General features: G+C 42.6%; 1 protein-coding gene across 1 annotated transcript; it reads right to left on the bottom strand.

Moving 5' to 3' along the window:
• Window positions 1–283: 283 nt before the first annotated feature.
• On the bottom strand, window positions 284–22744 carry stox1 (storkhead box 1). Its single transcript, XM_008304520.1, has 4 exons — window positions 22138–22744; window positions 5146–5298; window positions 1805–4478; window positions 284–1149 (listed from the first exon to the last, which is right to left on the bottom strand). The coding sequence occupies exons 1-4, from the start codon at window positions 22466–22468 to the stop codon at window positions 996–998; spliced, it is 3312 nt and encodes a 1103-aa protein (XP_008302742.1). The 5' UTR covers window positions 22469–22744; the 3' UTR covers window positions 284–995.
• Window positions 22745–23233: the final 489 nt, after the last annotated feature.

Below are 23233 nucleotides of genomic sequence, written 5' to 3'. Positions count from 1 at the left end.
CCAAGTCCATTAAAATATCAAATTTTTCGCCAGTCCTGATGTGCGTGGCGATTTCGGTGAGTTTTCGAGCATGTTTAGGCCCTCAAAATCGCGTTTCAAAAGTCGGTAAAATAATAATAAATAATAAATAATAATCACAACGATTACAATAGGGTCCTTGCACTAGTGTGCTCGGACCCTAATAATCCGAGCAGTTTCAATAGGGTCTTCGCACCCTTTTGGGTGCTCGGACCCTAAATACTCAAAGTACAAAAAGCAATATAACAAAAAAAGAAAGACACCCTGATTGAAATACATGGTTTTATTTGTGGTAACAGCTACGTGACAAGAAAAAAAAAGGCTAATGCTTGAACATGTTATTGCTGTTATGAACAGTTTAACCAATGAAACACGTAGAGAAAAAAAAACTGTACATTTATATCACATAAAATGTCGTGGACCATTTAACAGCTCATAGCCATGGTAGTTTATGAATGGATAAGTCATGGAACACTAAATTTATTTACATAAAGAAAAAATATATATATATACTGTACATCTGTACACAGGCTCCTGTTGCAATAGATATGAGGAGGTAAACTCGAGCTGCAAAGACTAATTGATTAATCGATTAGTTAAATACTAAATGAAATGTCGACTACTTTGATAATCGATTAAATGGTTTGAGTAATTGCTTCAGAGAACAAGTCAAAATCCTCGATTGAATATCTTTAGGTTGTGGACAAAACAAGACATTTGAGGACGTCATCTAGGGCTCTTGCGCCATTTTCTGACCTTTCATAGACCAAACAATTAATCAATTAATCAGAAACCATCAGATTAATTAACAATGCATCGTTGAAATCCTTAGCTGCAGCCCTCGTGTGGACCCTCATCATTGGATATATTTCTGACCACTATAGTTGCATACAACTACAGATGTATAAACACGATTTATACTGTATGAAGAGATATATCGGCTCCAACACAAAGCTTCAGTGGTGGAATCCAGCCCGCTATACGTTCATGACAGGAGTTAGCTGCAGCAGTGAGCTCTGTGGTCGAATGGCACTGCTCTTTGAATGAAGTTTCTCCAAGTTCTGCAAAAAGCCTCGTCTCTTGAGACCTTCGAGAATGACAGTGTTGCTGGAGGCCAGACTGACTCGGGTCCTGTAGGGGCGAAATATACCATTTGAATAATGTGTTTATGCATTCCATCTTTACATAGCAGGGTGCACAGCGAGTTCAATGTCAGAAAAGAAGTCTTTTCTTCCTCTCTGATTATAACATGAGCATTTAAGTGCCGCACAGCAATTACACATAATTATCAAAAATCACTCCCTTCTGTCTAAATAGTAGATGCTGTAATTGGTCACAAGGTGTTTGTTCAGCTTTATTGCAATTTACCTTAAAAGAAAAAAAACACAACTTGGGAGTAAGGCCAACCGCAGACTTGTAACCCAGAGGTTAACTAACCTCAGTACAGTGTTTACTTTGCCCAAAGCGCCTCCAGAAACGTGGGGGGATACAGTGTGGTGTGGGCAGGAGAGATAAGACATGAGCCTGGAGTGTGAAAACTAATACAAACACTGACTTGAAGAGGATGGGCATCTGGACGAAGGGATAAGAAGTATTTACTTTTTATCTACAGAAAAATCTACAGAAAATCATTTCATCCGTCTTATCAGGCATGTGTTAGCTGTTACGTTCAGTAACATGAGTAGCTTTGACGGGATGTCACTGGTCACCAAGTGCGCTTTAATAAGAGGAGACAATATCACACTATCTTCTTATAGATAACTATTTTTAAAAAAGAGGCACTCACCGGGGGGAATCTATCCCACTGTCTCCTGTGATGCTCTGGTTCTCTCCCATTTCCACCATTTCTCCAACCTCTGCCCCTCTGGCTCCACTGGGCATGCTCAGAACAGCTCTGTGGGTCTGAGGAACACCCTTCTCATCGAACTCCTGCACTTCCTCCACCTCAGCTGCCCAGTGAGCGGACTCGCCATCACCCTCATCAGCTGACTTCCGCATGGTCTCCGTGTCTGATTCTATCTCACTTGTCTGGCAGTAGTCAAAGATGCTGCTGTCTGCAGCCTCACATGCCTCAGAATACTCCAAATTAGGGCCAGCTTCCTGTCTTCTTTCCCCTTGGATCAAGGCGCTTCTTCTGGGGTTGGATTCACTTTGGCCACCGGGGGATCTGGTCCTTGGATGGTGGAGTCTCCAGCTGGCCTCTCCAGGTCTGGCGGTGCTGAGGGACGATTCCCTTTGGGCTGTGAGATCTTTGAAAGTGCTGTCCACTGAATTTTGAATTAAGGCGACTTGTTGTTGGTGAAAATTGGATTCATAATAGTGGCTGTGGGGTCCCTGATATTGTAAATCAGACTCATGGTTTTGATAAATCAACTGGTGGCCTTGATAGTCTGCTACATCTGTTCGGTACTCATTCGCAGCATCAATAATCTCATTGTCATTCAGACACAAGGAGCTGCAGGCGTCGTCATCCTCCTGCTCAGCGGCTCTCTGATACAGCCTGTAGTCGTCCTCTATAAAGCCATCCGTGTCTGTTATTAAAGGAATGCTGTCAGCTGTCAGTTCCAGCCGTTCACCTTGGCTCATGGTCCTTTGCTCTCTGTTACTGATCGTGGCGGGTTGTGTCTCCTGTTGGTCCTGGGTGGCTGCAGTTTCAGAGAGCTCATCAAGCCTCTGAATATTGTCCCGTTGTTGGTTGGAGACTTTGAGGGAATGCTTTCTCTGTAACGAGGGCTTGGGCCAGGGCAAATTTGGCTCATATGAGTGGTTTATGACAGGCTCATAGGGATGGGTAGGGACATTAGTACTGGATGTTTGCTGGATGTTAGCAAAAGTTTCAACTATATTTTGGCTGTGGTCTGGTTCACCACTGTACTCCTGTACATCCTGAAAAGGGCCATTTTTACTCTCTCTCTCCCAACTCTCCTTGATGTTTCCTTCCCTCTGATGTCGGACCTTGTCTTCTATCCGAAGCGTACTGCTCTGTGGGTAGGCGGAGCTGTAGTCCAGTGGCAGCTCTCTGTTGCGCTTCATGTCAGACTGGAGTAGATGATCAGCATCAGCAGTAAAGTCCCTCTCGTCTATGCAGTCGTATCTGTCTTCAGATGTTGGGAATTTCACTGCACTCTCTCCATCTACTGCCATCACTTTGGCTCGATGAGGGTCCCATGACTTGGAGCGATGACTCGATCGTTCCTTCCTCCCTGGGCCTAAAGCCTTGCCGTCTTTCACCTCTCGTCTTCTATGCTCTCGGGTGGCCGGAGTTATGGTCTCAGCGTCTTTGGTCGGATGAGTCTGGAAAGGGTTTTCAATGCGTTTCTTATACAGAGATTTTCCTTCAACAGTTCCACCTTCTTCCACTTGATCTGGTTCATCAACAGGGATTTCCACTCTGAGCCGCGTAGGGATCAAATCCTCCCCCTCTGGATAATTGTCAGTACATATAGGAGCCTTACTCTTAACCCTCTCCTTGTCCCTTTCCCTCTGCTTCTCTCTGGATGAGTGGGCCCTCCTCTTGCTGCGAGAGGCCTTTTGAGCAGCTCTTTTCCCCGCCGTTGCCTTAGCCGAGTGATGATGTCTAGGTTTTGAGAATGTTAGTATCTCAGTAGACATTCCCTTGTCGACTCCCTTGTCGTCTTTATCCAGACCCCTGTCCAACACTCTCTCTATCCCCCGCTCCCTTCTTTCCTCCAGCTTCTTCATCAGGACCGTGTGCCGTGTCAAGTTGTCTACGGTCAGTTCAGGGTTGATGCGTTTGATGATGGCGTGTTCCAGGTCACGTGGCAAGTTGTTCAGGTCGTCCTCGTCTCTTACCGGCCACTCCTCTGGAGGAAACTGGCCTGAGAATGAAGCATACTCCTTTTTTGGCTTTTCCTTTTTACCTCCATTCCTTCGGAACAAACTCAGACCAAACTTCCGCCCTGGTTTGTTGTCTTTTTCTTTGCGACCAGTGGCGTTAGTAGTGGCTGTAGTTTTGCTGATCTCACTCGCTTGACAATCAGCCGCTGTGGAGGTCGACTGATGCTGCACTGAGGGTTTGTGATCTAAGGGTCGGGGCCACTTTAAGCTCTTGCCTGTGCATTCACTTATGGACAAGGAGACTGAATGCTGGTCTGGGACAGTTGAGGGAGGGACGGTGGCTGTTGCAGTAGTGGAGGTGACATTAGTGGAAATTTGGAGAGGACCGAAACAGCTGCAGGACTTGCAGTGGGCCACTGGGAGCGTTTGAGTGCTCTCAACACAGGCTTCATTGCTCAGCAGGTAAGTAATGGGAGGAGGCAAAGGAGGGTCATCTGCTGAACCGGACGTCCACCAGCTTTTCTCTCGGACCATGTTGTTGGTAATGAAATAGGTCTGAGGCGTGACGATGAAGTAACCCTCGCCTGTGTGGTAAATCTTGCGCTCCTTGATCAGAGTGCCCAAAGCATTGTAGAGGATGTCCTGAGTGGGGATTGTTATCCCTGAGACATGAAAAGAGAAAAGGGTCTTAAGGACAAAATCAAAGGAAAAGAGCAAATTCTGTACATCTGTAATTCCAATGTTGTAGAGCAAATGTTAAAGCTTTTTGGAAAATACACTTACATACTTACCAGACAAGAAGACTGGCTACACTCTCATGTCTGTCTGTGAAATATAAAGCTACAGCCACTGGCCATTTAGCTTAGCTCAAATACTGAAAACAGGGAAATTGCATTCTTTGCTCTGTCCAATGAACGCCTCTAAGATCATTCCAATATATTTAGCTTGCTAAAAAATGAGAAATTGTAGTTTTACAGAGGATTATAAGCCAGCATGTTTCATGGAAGTTTGTGCATTTGGCAAAAACAGTCAGGCACATAACCCCACATAAAACTGCAAATTGTCATTTTTATGTGTTGGGTTTTGTAGGGATTAAACAACTTAGATATAGTGTGTTAATTAGTTTGTAGAAGTGCTGTGAGGCAGATTTTATAACACTTGGACAGAGCCAGACCAGCTGTTTCTCCCTATTTCAGGTCAGTTTTTGCAGATGTGAATGTGTTATCAATCTTTTTCTCTAAATCTTTGCCAGAAACCAAATAAGCACATTTGCCAAAATGACAAACTATTTCTATAACAAGCAAGCTGAGGAAGTATTTCAAGGATTACCTGGATGGGCTTTGCTCATGTAATTGACAAGTGCTTCTTGGCTGACGGTGATTTGGGAGGAGTTCATATCTGAGATGACCGAGCACAACACCTCAGCCAACGGGATGAACTGCGACTGGGGAACAGGGGACATCTGCACTGGGGACAGGTCACCTGAAACACACACACATCAGCAGATTACTTGGTGAAACAGGTGTGCCAGCTGCAGGAGATATAAACACACCTGGGTCAGAGAGGTCTCTCTCTGACTGGAGCTGCCAGTGAAAACAACTCAAAGTACTGAAGTTGACATTCCTGTCCTAACCACCTTCTAAATCATGGCCGAGGTGGTCTATTTATGTGAGTTATATGAACCATGCCTGACTGCTTTTGAAATTCCATCAGTACTGGGACAGACCACAGAATTCCATTACTCCCACAGAAATGACCACAGGTCTGCCTGCTGGGCAGATCAGATATCCTGCCCCCCATATCATAGAGCCCTACACGTCTAGGAGCTGCCCTTACACAAACATGTTACTGAAAATGAGAGAGGCGAAGAAAAAAGACAGACAGGCTCGGAAACGTTTGTCTCTGTGAAAATATATACACCCCACATCACAATCCCACCAATCTGCATGATTCCACGGACAGACAGTCATCCTCTGACATGCAAACAAGCTGTGGGAGCCCATTAGACAGAAGCCACAAACTAAGCTGCATCGAAAGCTAACCAGACATTTTAGGGACATTTCATTTCAGTATCAAAAACAGTCAACATCAGTTTCACACATGGAGTAGGCTAAGTGAAGCAACATGCAGTGGTTGAATTCATCATGAAAACAGGGTTTTTCTGAGTACAGCCTATAATGAAGAGAACAGGGGGGTTTAGCTTGTAGTGCCATAGAGACTCTTTCACATCCCAACACGGTGTAACTGGTTACCTCACTGGGTAACACAAGTCTGTTATTGTACCAGTGTAGGCTCATGTCATCTTATTTTTTTCCCACAAGTTGAGACATCATCTCCAGTTCAACCTGAAATCCTCGAAGGAAAAAAAAATACCAATAGACATGTCCTAAGAAGGTACCATTGCCACAATTAGCAAGTGGAGATGCAACATTTTGGATGATACCAGGGTTTTGGGGCAGAGGTCTGCCAAACCACAAGACTGTGTGCAAAGACAATACAACAAAAGATTATTCTGAGATATGAGCCTTTAACTGTATAGTTTTAAGTATGTAATGAGTTCAGACGTTTAGGTTTAGTGATGGTTGGAATTATGCCGATTACTGTGATTACTGTAAGAATTTGAGCATTGTTGTAGTGTGTAACTTAGTGGGATTGTAAGAATGCATTGCAAACCCCTGAGTGATAATATAAAAGCAAAACTAAGACATCTGAGAAATGTTTGTCTAGCTCCTACCGTCTTGCGAAACGGTTACTGTAAGTGTTTCACAGAAGCCATTATGATGTGAAATGCTGCCACACTAACAACAATGTCAAAGAACACAAAGACTGATGTTTACCAATGAGGAGTGAGTTCAGTGAAAGCACCAAAACTAACCAGATTCTGCTTCTGATGAATTATTAGCACCTGGGCTGGGTTACCACAAACTCTCCTCCTTTGAACAGCAGACACAAGGGCATGAACATAGCCTCAACCACAGGACTGGAAAATTGGTTTTAGTTAATCAGCTACATGACTTTAATGAAATGAACACAAAGAAGTGAAAAAGGGGATATGAGATAAAAACGTGATTCGCCACAAAAAGGCAGGTTGAGTGTAAATTAATTGACCTGCATAACTAGTGGAAGCTTCAACTTGTCATTTGTATTGACAGAGCCATTTCCCCCATGGGAATTCAGGTTTCTAACTGTTTTGACAACAACAGTTTGTGTATAGATGCGTGAATTCAGGCCTAAGCTTAAACATGCGGCGTGTATGACTGAATGGTCCTCCCATCAGCCCCAGGGCATTTAGTGAAAACACTGCCAAGCTCATACTTGATGTAAACTAAACATTTACATCCCTCACACTTGAACCTCTTATGTCTGAGACAGGGGAAATAAACAGCTAATTAAACATCTGACACAGTAAGGCATGACAGAACTCGCACGTACGAAACACACACTGGCAGGCAAACCTATGAATTACTAGTGATTGATAAGAAACGTGCGTTTCGGTTCTGCACATATACATTACAAGCACAGACAATGTTGCTACATTTTCACTCAAAAAGCAGCACAGTCAGAGCTATAAATCTGCCTGCTCATCAATTTAACAGAAATGGCCCAACACACACAAAATATGGGCTCAAAACTTGGTAATATTTAAATATATTTTCACATCTTCACTTATACAGATGCAAACTTTAAAAAGCCTTTTATTGCAGAGTTAATAGAGAAGACTGACTAAAATAGGGCAGAAATGCTGAGTCTAGCTGTATTAAATGAAGATGATATTTGATTTCCACAGTCATCCTTTACATTTACAGAATTCAGAGACCTGTTAACTGCAATAAAGCAAATAAAGGAGAAAGAGGGGCAAATGTATTAAAATAAACCCTAACATTTGACAGGTTCACAGGTGGAGAAGTAACCCAAAACCTGCCCCGATTTATTTTTACTTGACTAAACAAAATTTTAAAAAGTGGGTTAAAACAAGGGCTGCAAGGTGACGCAGTTGGTAGCACTGTAGCCTTGCAGCAAGAAGGTCGCCGGTTCTGCGTGGAGTTTGCATGTTCTCCCCGTGCAGTGTGGGTTCTCTCTGGGTTCTCCAGCTTCTTCCCACAAAGTCCAAAAACATGTTGAGGTGAATTGGTGATTCTAAATTGTCTGTAGGTGTGAATGTGAGTGTGCTTGGTTGTCTGTCTCTAAGTGTTCACCCTAAGTCAGCTGGGATTGACTCCAGCCCCCCGCGACCCTCGTGAGGATTAAGCGGTGTATAGATAATGGATGGATGGGTTAAAACACTCAATCTGGTAACCCTGATCACAGACCTGTTTATTTTTGGGGGGTTTTCTGACTGAAATGTATTGATCACACTATCACTCCCTCCGTGTTTTAGTTAAAATGAAAATGTTTTATTCTTATTAAGGAAAATGTCAAGCATTGTCGGTACAAAAAAAAAAAACAGTTATGAGCATACTGAGCTCACTTAAGGCTCAGAAGGTTCACAGACAGGGGTCCTTCTTTGTAAAACTGATCTGGAGGGATTGCGAAAGAGAAAAAAAAAGAAAAAACATCTGCCTTCCTCCGGCTGAGACAAGACGTTAAGCTGACTAAACCTCAGAGCGGATATCTCACTAGCAGTCTCCCTGGGCAGTGAATTAGTGCTGCTGACTTTGCTCCTCATTGTTGTTAACTTCCTATAGGAATGCCTGGCAGGCTGTCCACATAGCAACCACTTATATCCACTGTCAACAGTCAAAAGGTCAGCGGGGATATGAGGGAGTCTGAGGGGCGGAAGGCAAATAATTAATGTCTTAATCACAGGGAATCAATAAAGTAATTCTCTCTTTGCACAGAGGTAATTTAAACTGAGATTGATCCTCTCTAACCATGTACCGCTTCCAAGCTGGATATCCCGGAGGGCACCTGCTAGCATGAGCTGCCTTCTTAAGGGAGTTAAAAATGCAAATAGGTTAAAGCATGTTTCCCACATGCAACTGAATTCATTCTAGTTGGATTGCAGCACTGTCTAACAAAGATGAATGTAAGCATGAGAGAAAGCAACAACAAAAAAAAACAAACACCTGTAGCAGTTTATTTGTGGGAAAAAGTTGGCGTAACAGAAGCAGGATTAGTGTTTACTGAGTCTAACATTAGCAGGCGTGACCGTCGGGGAGGTTCACTGTTGTAACCGTCTTCTCTCCAGGGGGAACGGACCTCTGTGTTCCTGTAATCCAAGACCGGGACACCGACATTACACCCTTTGTCATACACAGCATGAATACCCGGACTGGTGCCATGGCAACCGAACCCTGTGCCACAAGGACGACGGAGGGATACGGCAGCTCGAGAGTCAAATGGGAGACGAGGCCAGTTCGATGGGGCAGCAGTTCAATTTAACCACTTAAAGGGGCACTCCACTAAATAATTAGGGTTAGTTCTGCTCAGCTTGGGTTCTATAATGACTTCTTTGGCTCTCAAGGAGCATTGCCAAGAAAATGACCCTGATGATGTCACCATGATGTCATCTCACCTTGAGTTTGCCCACTACAAACTTATAGCAGATGGATGTTAAAGCTCACAGTATGCGTCATCACAACTGATTGGCAAATAGCTTCAGAAACTCCCTTTCTACAACAAGCCATGTCAATCACCATGACTAAAAGGAGGCATTGTTTCAACATCATCCTGTCATTTCATTTGTTGCAAAACTATTTTCTGTCACATTTTACAAAAACAACTGATTGCGTTCCAGATAAACGCTGCTCCTTTACTCAAGCTTTTCAATCCACTTTCCAATGAGGTCATTCTGAACAACAATTAACACATTTGTTTTCCAATGCGGTCGAGCTGCATGTCCGACAAATGACTTCTTTTAAAGGATCACTCGGTGACAATGAAAGATGCCATTGAGCTCCATTATGGCAAGTGTTGGATCCAATGTTTTTCGAGCTTGACACGTACTAGGGGCAAAAAGTCACGATATCGCAGCATCTGGTGCACAGATTGCTTCTTGCACGTCCCAAATGCTGTGTAAGTGTAATACCGAGTCAAAGCAATGACTTGCGACCCGCTGTCACAGACATAAATAAGCAGACAGATAAACAGTTTAGGCAAAGAATAAATTTTCCTTTCTAGGTTGTTAAGCATTGGAACAGGAGCAGGAATTTCTTTTCTTTTTTGTTTTCTTTTGTAAATCTCAAACATGATCCCACAAAAGTTCCGTCCAGTGTACGTCAGTGAGAATCTTTGGTGTAATGCATACCTAATGTGCTGTTTTGGATTAATATTGAAACTGAAAGATCATTGTTACTCATCTGAAATGTTGTTTTAATAGTATTTACCACAACATTAAGTCACAAAGCCCAAACTATGCTTTTTGCCCTGTCCAGCATTATAAACACGCGTTTCTTCCCATGTCATAAACCCTGCATGTGAGGATAAACTGCTGCCTGGGGGATAAAATGAAAAATGCTTGAAGCTGACTGTTCACATTGCGGAGATGATTGACAGAGACCTTGTCTCTTCTATCCCCACTGAGATCTTTTTGGCTGCTGACACTGATCAATGCCACATGTATTCACATGGCCTCAGAGCCACATGACTCCCATTTCATACGTGATTGCATTACCTTGAGCTTCCTGGAAGAAAATACTGACACACCGAGCTATACAGTACATACTGTAGACCCTCCATAAGCTGCACTGATGCAGATCATTAAAATGTTTGCATGTGAAGTCCTGCAGCAACACAAACCCAGAACTGTTTTTGACCTCTCAGTCTGCAGTTGATTGGATGGGACATAATGTTACACTAACATTTACCATTTAAAGGCCAGGAATATCTGTTAACCTTTACAAAACCCACCTTGGTAAGAAAATGCAACACACAGATCTCTTCTGATCAAACATGTCGCATACAATGTACTGTACATAATTAATTAGGTGTGGTTCACATTTGATTACAAAAATGCAGTCAGACAAGCGGCCACACACATATTCAGACACACAATCCAACAAAAATGACGAGGCCTCCATGACAGCTTGTATATCATTTTGTATTTCAGCTATTTTGCTGACATTCTTAATATTTGACATCACATTTTGCTAACAAGTGCAGCTCTACACTAATTTTCTGCTCCAGAATCATAAACACTTGCATGTGTGAACATTGTTTTTAATTTGTTCTACAAAACAGCGCAGCAAAATTCCTGTTAATTTAATACCACTGCACATTAATGTAAAATGTTGGTTATGATTAGAGCCCAGCCCATACATTATATCACAGATATATTGTATTGGTGTGTATGTTGTCCACAATGGAGCGATATGGAAGCTTTTTTGTTTTGTTGTTTTTGTTTTTTTTTTAGAGAGAAAGATGTTCTGGGCAACCTACAAATTATATCACTACATAGTTTGTCCTGCATGCAGCTCTATCTTCATTGTTTACAGCAATCTTAGCACTGTCTGCAGCAAGCACTAAAAACGAGAAACAATGGTGCATTCAATTTCTGTTTTAGTGTTTGGTTTTTCTCATCCTGTAGCTTTTGACAGATATCCTCGACTCCAAGGGTTGCACGGTCTGTGGTTGCTGAGCTCACCAACGTGGCCCATGTTTATTGTTCATATTGCTTGTTGTCTGTTGTTTCTCTCATCTTTTGGCCTGTCTCATTGAACCTGGCTCTGCCGCGGGTTTCTACTTGTTAAAAGGGAAAGTGTTTTTTTCCCCCCGCCTATTGTCACGAAGTATCTGCTCAATGGGAACTTGGGGTTTCTTTTTATGATATTGTAAAGTCTTGAGCTTCCTCTGGGAAGTGGCCTCAGATGACTTCAGTTGTAAATTGGTGCTATGGAAACAAAACTGAGCTGAGTTGAGGTGAATTATTAGTCGCACTGTTCTGAGCCTCTAGTAATGGAAAATGTTTATTAGCCCACCACTCTGCACTTGAACTGATCTTGAATGGATATTGCCATGAAATTTGAGTTTGAAACCCACATACGATAATCATTTGACATTTCCTCTAGTGCCACCATTAGACTGATGCTTTCAATGAAATTTCTGGATAACTATTAGATGGTTGGGTATGTACATTAATGTCCCAAGAGCTGACTGAACACCAAAATTCCAGTTTATGACTGAATGCCTGCAATTGACACTATCACATTCCCATCAGCTACACTTTGTGTTTTGTGCTAATTCGCAAATGTTTGCACACAAGCTCGTTAAACTAGGAGGGTGAACACAGTAAACACTATACCTGCGACCATGTTAGCGTGCTTTTCGTCTTGGTTACACCTGAGTGCACAAACCAGCCATCACATGGTGGTGGAGAGGTGATACGTGAGCGACCCTGCTGCTCCCATCATTCTATCACACACAGATAATCATCATGGTTGCATTTGTACAGACCACAAAAAAAGCAATAAAAAATCCTGCACAGCTTTTGCCTGATTCTAGCACTAAGCCTTTCACCTTCGTGCCATTGCGGGTAAAAATCTAACTGAAATATCCCCTTTGTTGCGACAACCCCTCGCTCTGTGGCCTCTCGGGAAACGCACACCCACAGACAGACACCGTCTTATCACATACTGCTATCGTCTAATCTCCCAGGCTCCAGTAAGCAAACAGGCTAATCTTCTCTCTCCCTCATTAAGGACACACTGCGTGCCATTCAACATGAACCTGAGGCCTGCCCAAACTGCAGAGTCCCTCCCTGTCTCCTCTCAACTAAGACCTTGTGAAGGACGCGCTTCAGCGAATCTGCAGGCTGTACGCAAGATCTGAGTTAAGTCTCTGGTGAGACAATGTCAAACATTCATACAGTCAGATTTGGTGAAATCAGAAGAGATGCCAGTTGTAATTTATGCCACGGCTCCTTCCCAGTCCCACGACCACTTGCCTTTGTTTTGGGTATTTTGGACTAGCAGGCCTCCATGACTCCGCCCTCGCCTTCCTATATTTCTGCATGTATGTGTGTGCATCACGCTTTTTCTAAGCCCTTTACGAGTTTGTGTCTTTCACTCCCATAGAACACACAGATGTGGGCGTTGCAGTTAAATGGCCCAATAAACTGAGTGAAAAGATCCCTTCAGAAAGCAGTTACAGCCCCAAATGTCCCAGCAGCCAGAGCTCTCCCAGTCTGACAACTCTGCCCTTTCCTGTTCTTCCACTCTGAAAGCACTTTCAGTACAACATAATGCTGTATAGAAACGTCTACAATAAATATCTAGAGCTGAATGTACATCATATGTCTTGCACATGATCTTCCAGCAGATAGCTGGCAGAACTTTGCCTTTTCTTTCCCACTTAACAACACATCAGTAAGCAATAAAATGTAAAGACTGAGCAGCTGATGATTTTACAGCCTTACTGTTGGATTTCTAAGTATAAAACCAGCCTTTCTGGCCAAACTTTCAGCATAAAGTAAATATTTAATCTGACCCATTGATGGTCCAGCATCTCAGAGTGCAGGTGTTTAAATATTAAGTGAGGCACTGAGGTGGGAGGAAAAGAGTAAGATTTGGACTGTGTCCTCTTTGCAATCAGTGCTTGAGTGAATGTGTTTTTTGGCTGATTAACATGGCAATTTAGGCTTATTGTCAGGACTTTGACTAAGACAAAAAAAAAAAAAATCAAAACGCCATGACTGAAGAAGATTCATGAGCTTAAACCACCTCAGAGCAGTGAAGAGAAACACATGCCGGGTTTGTGTTGACTCACATCACCATAGAAACCTTTACTGTGGCAGCGACCTGTCACATGCAATACAAAGCCAAAGAAAAAGAAGAAACAGCAACAGAAGTGTATTATGGGTATCTACAATCCAGCTGTAGCCTTGAGACTCACTTTGCCAAACCAGGCCTTTGACATTTAATGTATGTTGGCAAGAATGCACAAACAGGCTGTGACTAAGCTTTTTAAATTGACATTCATGAAGATCAAAACGTCTACGCTTGCATAGCTGTTCACCACAGATCTCAGTTGCAAATCCTCGCAGCTGTAATGCGATTAAATAATGTTTTTACCATCTGATTCACAGTAAGGGCAATTTGAAAAGCGATCCAGCTCATGTAAAAGACTCGGCGCTGAACTAGTGCGGCAAAACCCTGTTATCATGTTCTGAAATGGGAAACACACCTGAGCAGGTGTTTAGCAGAGGACCAGGAAGCAGGTGAAGGTGGACAGGACTGCATTCTCTCACATAAAACCCAAAGCTTCTTCACACTTAATGGATCACATCCCAACATGTCTGTTTTGTGTCTGCCGTTTTTCACCTTTCTTTTTCTTCTTTGGCCATGCACATTTTTAACATTTCCGAATCATACCAGCCATTCCATGTGATACGTTTAAGGATAAAACTGAACATGTCATCCAGGGATCTGTGTTGCACTTCCATAGAAATACGGAAACTAGAGGATTGAAAAATTAATGGGTCTTTTTTTCCAGAGGCACCTACAGGGGTATTTTTCTAGACTTTGGAACGCTCATACACGGCCACAGAAAATATTACATTTTCAGGCGTTTTTTACAAAAACACAGCCAATAGGTGATTTGTTATTTTTTTAATAGGAGGGATGGCATTCCCCCTCATCTCCCCTCAAATCCCCTACTGAACATAGCTATAAATATTACTGTTGTGAAAATGACAGGACCCACAGCGGAGGTTACTAATGCCAAGTGTTAATCCAGCTGAACTTCCCATTCCAAAACTAACTAAATACTTGTAAGTGATCTTTATTAACCACTGCAGGGTGTCGTAGCAGAAGTGTACCGGTCTGAATTTAGGCTAAGAAAAAGAGACAAGATGGTTAAGATTAAAGACGTAGTTCAGATCTGTTTTATTGAGGACAAGATAAAGAGTGAGATCTTTGGTTAGATGATCTTCTGACCCATCTGACTGGTTTACCCTCAAATCAAAAATGCAAACTACAACTGCTGCTCGACAAAAATTAATTCTGTAAGGTAGTCATAAAATTAGGAAACAAAATGGCAGTTTCACACCATATGATAAATAATATTTCTACATCAGCCCTAAAAGACAAGGATGGCTTCTTATGTTCTAGCAGGAAATCCTGTCATATTCCTGAAAGACGTCCTGTCGGTAACCACCAGCCCTACTCTGAAATATCTTGTCAAAATTCTACAATGGCATGGACTGTAAGTGATCAACTCAATGTTTTTCTCTCCATGTGTTCTCTGTTTACTTCTAACAAGTCTGGCATTGGATCAAGACAAACATCTCAGTAACTAACTTATAATATAGTGCTGTGGTGGACAAAAAAAACAACACAACGCTGCTCTGTCTGCTGATCCTTTACCAATTGATTCAGTTACTGATTAACTGATGCTGTCCAGACTTTTCTGGCTCTTATCCAGCTACATGGCTGACTCCTATTAGTGTGAAAGATGTCCTGTACTCAGTATTTTTCATGTAAAACAAAAGGTGTCCCACAAGGTTCAACCTGAGGCCCCATCTTGTTCACTATTTAAACCCTTAGTAGACAACGTCACATTACATTTTTGTGCACTTTGAGTGATGATGAAACTAAACCATGTCTGGGCATTTCATTCTTATATTAAGGACTGAGCTCAGAAATAGGCAGTGGCCTTTACTTTCCCCAGTTCTCTTCTAAGAGATCCAGACATTTTTATCTTCCTCCTCAGACACTCCACCACCAAAACATATATACGCACAATCTAAGAGGGTTTCCAGCAAATCCATATCCATTAATCAAGTCTGATAGCAGTCATTGGTTACAGATGAAACACATTTCCTCCTGCTTAACTGGGCTTAAGGTGCAGCCGATTCCTGTGTTTATTATCCCAATATTTAGAATAGTGCTCCCGTCCAGTATCTGCCATATGATCTATCGCTTTTTAATGCTCTACAACTGGTCAGCGCACAGCTCCGCCGAAGTGCTCGAAAGTATCTTTCACTCTTGAAACAGAATAACACAGACCTCTGCTATCACAGAACCAATGTTAGCATACCTTTGCATTTATCAATGCTAAATGAAGCAAAGAAAACATCCTGTCAGGAAACTGAAGAGTAATAGTAATACCTAATTTAATGCAATATAGTCCGATTTCTGTGTCAACCCATTTGTCTGACCAGAGAGTGAATAAAGATAAGTCCCATGAGGGAAACCCAAGCAGCCGCTGACAGGGTGTATAAGCTGAGGGATAAAGAGGAAACTCCTCAGATGTTATTGTTGGCACCGGCCCACTCCGCCGCTATGGGTGAGCTTAGTGTTTGGGTCGATACAGAGGCCGATACGCCTGATTCACAACAGGGGTGAGCTTCCTGCTCAATGGGAAAGGATGTGGCTAACAAATGATTTGCTGAGAGACTTGCACGCACAGTTTCTTACACATGTGGAGGGTCACATCAGAGAATAAAGGTCAAGGTTTCATCATATCTCAACCGTAAGCGAAGTCTTCTTTTTTTTTTTTTTTTTACAAGTGCAGGGAAAAGGAAGAAGGACATTCTAGATAAATACAGGAATGTAACCTTGGCACTGGCACAGTAAAAGATAATAAGACACTTGTAAAAGACTCCAGACTAATTATCTTACACCAACTACGCAATTTGAAAAGCAATTTAAACCTTCAGCAAGCGGCGCATAAATCACAAAGGCTCCTTTTCTTTCCATCACATTAAGTCAAAATGTTATAATTGAATAAATCTCCACTCAACTTGCCCAAATGTATACGTATAAATAAAATAAGGTGCTCTTTCATCTACCAAAGCAACAAGAACCTTAACAGTGCTGGTGAAAAGCAGATTGGTGTATGGTTTCCTTTAAATACATTACACTTGTATTTCTGTGACAAAACAACCACTGTCCCCATATGGAGCTTGGGAAACAGCAGCATATGTTTTTTTGTAGCGGCTACATGTCATACAATTGGTGTCATGGGAGCTGGAGTGTCATTATTTTTAACCCGTGTTGTTTGGGGGCAGCTCAGATGATAGTTGAAACTGACTGGAGCAAATCTCACACAAATGTGCTTCTATGAGGGCTTCCCTTCATCTTTCTGACTTTAACCAGAAAAAAATTACAGACAAATACTCAGACAATTCATGAGGGTTCTGTCCTCAGCAAAGACATATGTGTGCGGCAAGAGGCTCCAGCAGTCGCCAAAGGGTGTGTGGGAAGCTCAGCAACTCAACACAAAACAGAAATTGCGACTTGATTGAAATATACTGAACTAAGGAGAAAAATAAGCAGCTTGTGATGTTGATTTTTACTAAGAAAATGTGTGAAACAGTAAGCTGATCCATGACAACTGTTCACAGGTCATGGTAGCTAAAAATATTGGAATGGCATGTTATGGAAATGGATGGGAACAGCTGAAATAGTTTAATGAATAAAAACTAAAAATAGTGAGCTAAAAGTAATGAAACAGTTCACCAAAAGTAAACAGTCCAAACTGCAAAATGTATTTTCTTTACAAAAATAGTAGTAACAGTGGTAAGGATGTAAACCGGCCAACGAATCCTGAACACAAACAATTCAGTACACTATAAAAACTACTGCAAGGGACCAAGATTGCAAGATTAAAAGCAAATGTAATTTACTGATTTAGATGGATAATTTAGTTTGTAAACACGATTTGATTGGTTGGGTGGACATAATAATGTTGGTAATTGTATTAACTTAATATTTAGTGTAATTTAAACTCAAATTTCTGCAAAAGTTGATTTAAAACTAAATTTAGGTTGAAGCAACTTCATGAAATTGGCTTGATAACTTGTTTTTTCTTAACTTTGAGTTAAGATTTCAAGTCACCAATTAAACTGTTAACTAAAAATACCTTTGATTAAAGTAGGAAAGTTAATTCAAACTCAGTGAAGTATGTTGGTTGAACATAATTTCATCACAAGTTGTCATCACTTGAAAAGACTAATGCAAGCGTTAATTTTTCTTCATTGAGTCCAAACATTATTTTTAGGATGCAGTGTGTCAACAATATTGAGCTGCAATTAATGTTTTTTTTTTTTTTCAGCAATTCATCTGTTGGTTAGTTTTTCAGTTCATCAGTTGGTTGTTTGGTCTACAACATGTCAGAAAATAGTGAAAAATATTGATAAGTAACTATGATGACCTTAAATGTCTTGTTTCCTCCGCAACACAAAGAGGTTTAGTTAGCTGTCACTGAGAAGTAAAGAAACTGGAAGATATTTCAGTTTAAGTAGCTAGAATCAGAGGATTTAGATTTCCTTTCTTAAAACAGTACCCAAACCAATAAGTTGATTATCAAAAGTATTGTTGAAGTACTAGTGTGCTTTCATCTGGTTTACGATCCTTTCCAAAGAGCATATTTGGAATACGGTGGATGAACACAAGCAGAAGTGCCCAGTGAGCACAGAACACCTGGATACTGTATTGATGTATGTTGCTCTGTTTAGCCCAAAGAAAAAAACCCTCTGAAGCTAAATGACCTCAAGGTGGTTTGTTAGCAAGAAGGCTGTAACCTTTGACCTGTGCTGCTTAGTTAGGACAGGGTGGGCCATTTAAAGCCGGTAGGGCCCTGCGAGGGGGTGTCATGGTTAATAAGCTAACATCTGGAAGAGTTATGACCATTAGTGGAGCGCTTTGAGACTCTGACAAAATACCCTCATGAAAGGAGACACCCCTTGTGTGAAAATACGACACTTTCAAGTGAAAAGTAAAGAGCAGAAATGAGGCTCGCTGGGCCGCTCGCTCAGGAAATGATCTCAAGAGTAAATGAAGCATTTCAGGAATGCCTCACCACCTCATGGTATGGCGAGCTAAATGAAACATACCATTTAAAAAGGAAACTTGGCTTAAAAAGCACAGCGCGGCCGTGCCCTAGTGCTCCAAAAACACACCGAGGGGAGGCGTACAGTGTGTCCTACAATGACCAAAGTAGTGTTTTCCACGGCGAAAGTGAGAAGACTCATTCATGTCCATGTTCAAAGAGGACCGGGGCGGTTTACGGAGGCTGGTTGTAAGAAGGACACAGGACACCTCATTACACCAGTGGCTGACTCCATATAAATGTTTCAACTGGTGGATTCGTGCTCATCCTGCTGCAGAGACAATTGTGACACTAAATAATGCAGAACCAGCTAACAGTCATTATAAGGCCTCTGGTTTCAGGAGAGTCTCCAAAAGGAATTTAAGCCTTTTTTGGGGGATTGTGAGGCTTTTTTTTTTTTAAAGACTGCAGACAAGAAGCAGTTGAAATCAGATTAAAGGAATAGTTTGGGAAATCTGCTTATTAACCTTCTTGCTGAGAGTTAGATGAGAATAATTGTCGACAGAGCAACAGTTGGGTGGAACTAGCCTGTTCTTGCCCAAGTAAAAAAAAAAAAATGCCTACAAGCACCAACAAATTTCACTCATTAATGTGTTTGTTTAATCGGAGTTTCTTCTCCTACTTCAAGTCTGTAAGTGAACTGAAAATACTCCACCTCTAGCTCCATAGTTAACACAGAGGTAGAAAAGCAGCATAAATCTCATCACCTAACTCTCTGCAATCAAGCAAACAAGAGCAATACCCAAAGTGTGCAACTATTTGTTTCAGGCAATACACCGATTTTTGCACATCTCCGGTCCGATCGAACTGGATTACCCATCAATTACAGCGTGCAGCCTGGTTTCTGTATATGCAGGAAAAAGAGCAGGAAATGAGCCGGATATAAAGTAACGAGTGGTGGAAAATTTAATTTAGGAGCATTTATTAGAGCAAAATCTACAAAAAGAGAACAACGCTCTTGAATTTCTGTCCTCATGTTGTGCGTTTCCTGTAAGATGCTGCGCGTTGATTATGTAAACCTGATCTACATGTGATTATTCACAGTGCAAAGAATGCTGCCAGCACGAATCACGTCGATTTTACGCACGCTGGTCACTACTGTAATGATTTTGCAGTGGCTGGATGAATTTCAGGGCAAAAGCAGAAGAATCATGAACACCCTGCAGATGTTCAGGAGTTGAAGCCGAGAGGTCGACCCCAGTACCAGCGGGGGCCGTTCCCACCAAGATAGTAGCAAAGCCTGTTCATCCTAACTCCTCACCCTCTCTGTTTACCTCAGCCTAACCTCACCACCATCCCCTTCCTCCATCGACCCTCCTCACCGCCTGCACACCTCCTGTCCTCCATATCTCCCTTCAGAGGAGGCGGCTGATGAGCCCACAGAAGAATCTGTCTACAGCTCTATCAGCTCTGATAACCAGACAGGAGGACCAATGAGGAGTTACCACTAAATATCTTGAGTGATTCTGTGCCGTCAACATCTCTTCTCAGTTACTCAACAGTGTTAACTAACTTTTATCCACATCTGGTTAGTGTCAGCTAAACATCCCCTAAATTAGCCCCTTAACTCTCCTTTAAAAAACCTCCTCGCAGCAATAAAGTCACGTCTCAACCTTGCTCTGACCTGAGAAAGGAAATAGGGCCGTTTGAAATTCACTGTAGCCCATAACTCATAACATTTCTGTTTTCTGGCTGACATATTTATATCGGGACAATGTCAAGGCCTTAAGTCCATGCCTGATATCAATCTAAGAGTCTGACTTCCACAGTCCCTCACTGGCCATGAAACGAACGCACATTAATCCTGGGTAACAGAAAAGCGGCTGTGGTCGGCCGCCAGTCGCTCGGTGATTCACTGCTGACCAATTCTCAGTGAGAAGGCAGTAAACCAGGCTCTGAACGCCTGCCAGTGCTGATTTCCATACAAATTGCTGCAGTCTGAGGTGACGGATTTGTTAAGGAGGAGACGGAGGTGACATGTCCACACATAAGCGTGTTTGCTTACAGGTTTGTGGTGCGAAGCTCCAACGTGAGGAGTCTGCTGAAATATAGATGCCTGCTTCACATCCGACTGTGTGCTCATGCATGTCTGTGTACACCTCTGGGCCAACGCAGCGAATAATAATAAGCTCAGCATCACCTTTGGCCCATATGGTGTCTGTTTGTGTGCTGACTCGGAGCTTAAGACCAGAAACTGTCTCACAGCGGGACGGCATGTCAGCCTCCACTTCCCCCCATCCTCCTCCTCCTCCGTCACTCCACGCCCTCCCGGGGTCTCCCTCTGTGTGGTCTCTTCCTCCCCTTCACATTCCTCCATTTACTTGTCTGTGCACCGCTCAATCGTGCGGAGCTGACGGACTGATACAAAGTCCACAGGTAGACTGCGGCGAGGCACACATCCAGACAAAACACACCATTGGACAGCAGCAAAAAGGCAACTTAGAGCACAAAGTGTGTGTTGCCGGGATACTGTTGGAAGAACTAACAAAAACCTGCCACTCCATGATCTGGAAAACACACCTCTTACTCTCTTGCATCCTGCTGTTTTTGAATTTTATGGATAATTGTGTACTTTTTGAGTAGAAGGTGGTGCTTTGTGGCATCAAAAAATCAGTTCCCACACGTGTATTTGCAGCAAACCACAGGTTTTAAAGTCAGAAAAAAATGCGAATAACCTGTTGTATCTGTTAAAAATACTGTCATTAGGTGTAAAACCCACACAAGGTTGTCATTTCCTGGAGCAGTTGGTGCTGTCAGACATTTACAGCCCATGAGATCATGCTATAGGAGGCTGCATAAAGGTTTCCATTTCCATTGTTTCTGTGCGGCTATGGACATAAAACACAGTCAGGGAAGGGGAGCAGTTACAAGTGCAAGGAGCTTTGTTAACAAGCATCGGTAAACATATCACTGTGTCGACAACAAAGAGAGACTGACTGCTGAAGCCAGACAACATTTGGAGAAGCAGGATCGTCAGGAACATCAGGCAGTAACTTTGGTGAAGCTGAAAACATTTCACTGCTTATGGAAACAAAATCTGGTCATTTTACAAATTACACAAGTAAGATTCTGCTAACCATTTAGGCATATGAAAAGATGTGGCCTATCACACCTCTGCACTTCACACATCCAAGAAATTAGGCTTTTCCCATGTTTTCCCAAACCTGCTGTTAGGGGGAAACGCCACATTGGAAATAAATGACTTCATATTCCACTTTTACTACAGATTTTGGTTAAAGATTAATGCCATAAGATTTAACTAAAGTCCAATGAAAATCCTCAAGAGAAGGAAAAGAGGTGCCAGTTCTGTGTTAGTCAGTTTATGGCTTTCACACATTTCTCTCAGTGTGGTAAACAAATGTTGTGTGACTCCACCACAGTGTCTCCTAAAAGAAAAAGACCAACACACCTTGTGCCCTCACATGACTGCAAACTGAACACTGAAAGCTGCTCTGCTCTTCATGTGTGGATTTCATTTGGAAAGTTGCATCACCACCATTAAATGCCTCATAATAATACTTTTTAAAGTCACAGGTGACTGAGGTTACATACCGACAGCTTTAATGATAAATCCTTTTGGAGACCTCAGAGCTCTGCGCATCCACGCTTCTCTCAGCACCTCCAAGTTGTTCGCGTTCCCTTGAATGAAAAGCACCGAGTTTTCCATCCATCCCTGGAAGTACACCTCAGCGATGGCCTTAACGAGTCTCTTATTCCAAAAACTGCGCGAGTTTTGCGCTTTGAAGTCCGCAAAAATCTCCTGACCGCTCGTAGTATTGGCGTTGAGTTTCCCTCCGCCGGCGCGTAAACTCTCCTCGTCCGGCCCGAAGACCACGGCAAGGGACGCCGCGGAGAGTTGGACGAGCCGCTGCTGCTGAGACATTTTCTTTACGCCTTTTACCGGCTCCAGGAGGGAACGATCATGCTCGATATGGGAATGCACGCGTTAAAGGACGGGTACTCCAAATAAACGATGGGTTTTGCCACGCATTCCTCCAGTGCGCGTCTGAATCCTGGGAGCGAGTGAGACGCAGAAGGACGTCCGACTGGTTTCTCTCCGCGTCCAGGGAAACAGTGACGGTGGCAGAGAGGAGGAGTCCTCATCAGGCTGCTGCTGCTGCTGCTGCTGCTGGGACACACAGGTGGACCTCCCACTGATTCCTCACAGGTGTGTGTGTTTCCTGGCAAGTGAAGTTTCTTTTTCAGCCTCTGAAAGGGAATCACAATAATATGACAGGATGCTCTGAAGGAGGAATGTATGTGCCATCCTGCAGAGAGATCAAAGCTCAGGATCTGCTACTGAACAGGATTTATGAGGGTGGCAGTGAGCCAGTGCTTTGCTCAAGGGCACTTCAGCAATGCCCTACTTGCATTAGATGCTCAACAGGCCTTCCAAATGGCCTTTGGCAAACAAGAAGGAGGTTTTGTTTTAATTATTAGGGGGTTTTTTCAGCAAACAATTTCTGAGGTTGCTAAAAGGATGATTTAATGATAAAATTAATTCAATAACACCAGAAAAGTGGCCATCAAGTTGCAACACAAGCACAAATCTTCTCCGGCAACACGGAGGCTTCATAAAAACACTTCCTGCAAAGAAAGTTATGTCTACACGAATGCCATTAAATGAGACTGATGTCAACAAACACGA

This window comes from Stegastes partitus, unplaced genomic scaffold (assembly GCF_000690725.1).
Source record: "Stegastes partitus isolate 25-593 unplaced genomic scaffold, Stegastes_partitus-1.0.2 Scaffold2245, whole genome shotgun sequence".
In the NCBI taxonomy this organism is placed as follows: Eukaryota; Metazoa; Chordata; class Actinopteri; family Pomacentridae; genus Stegastes; species Stegastes partitus.
Note: the sequence above shows the minus strand (reverse complement) of the source record. Positions and strands in the feature narration are given on the sequence as shown.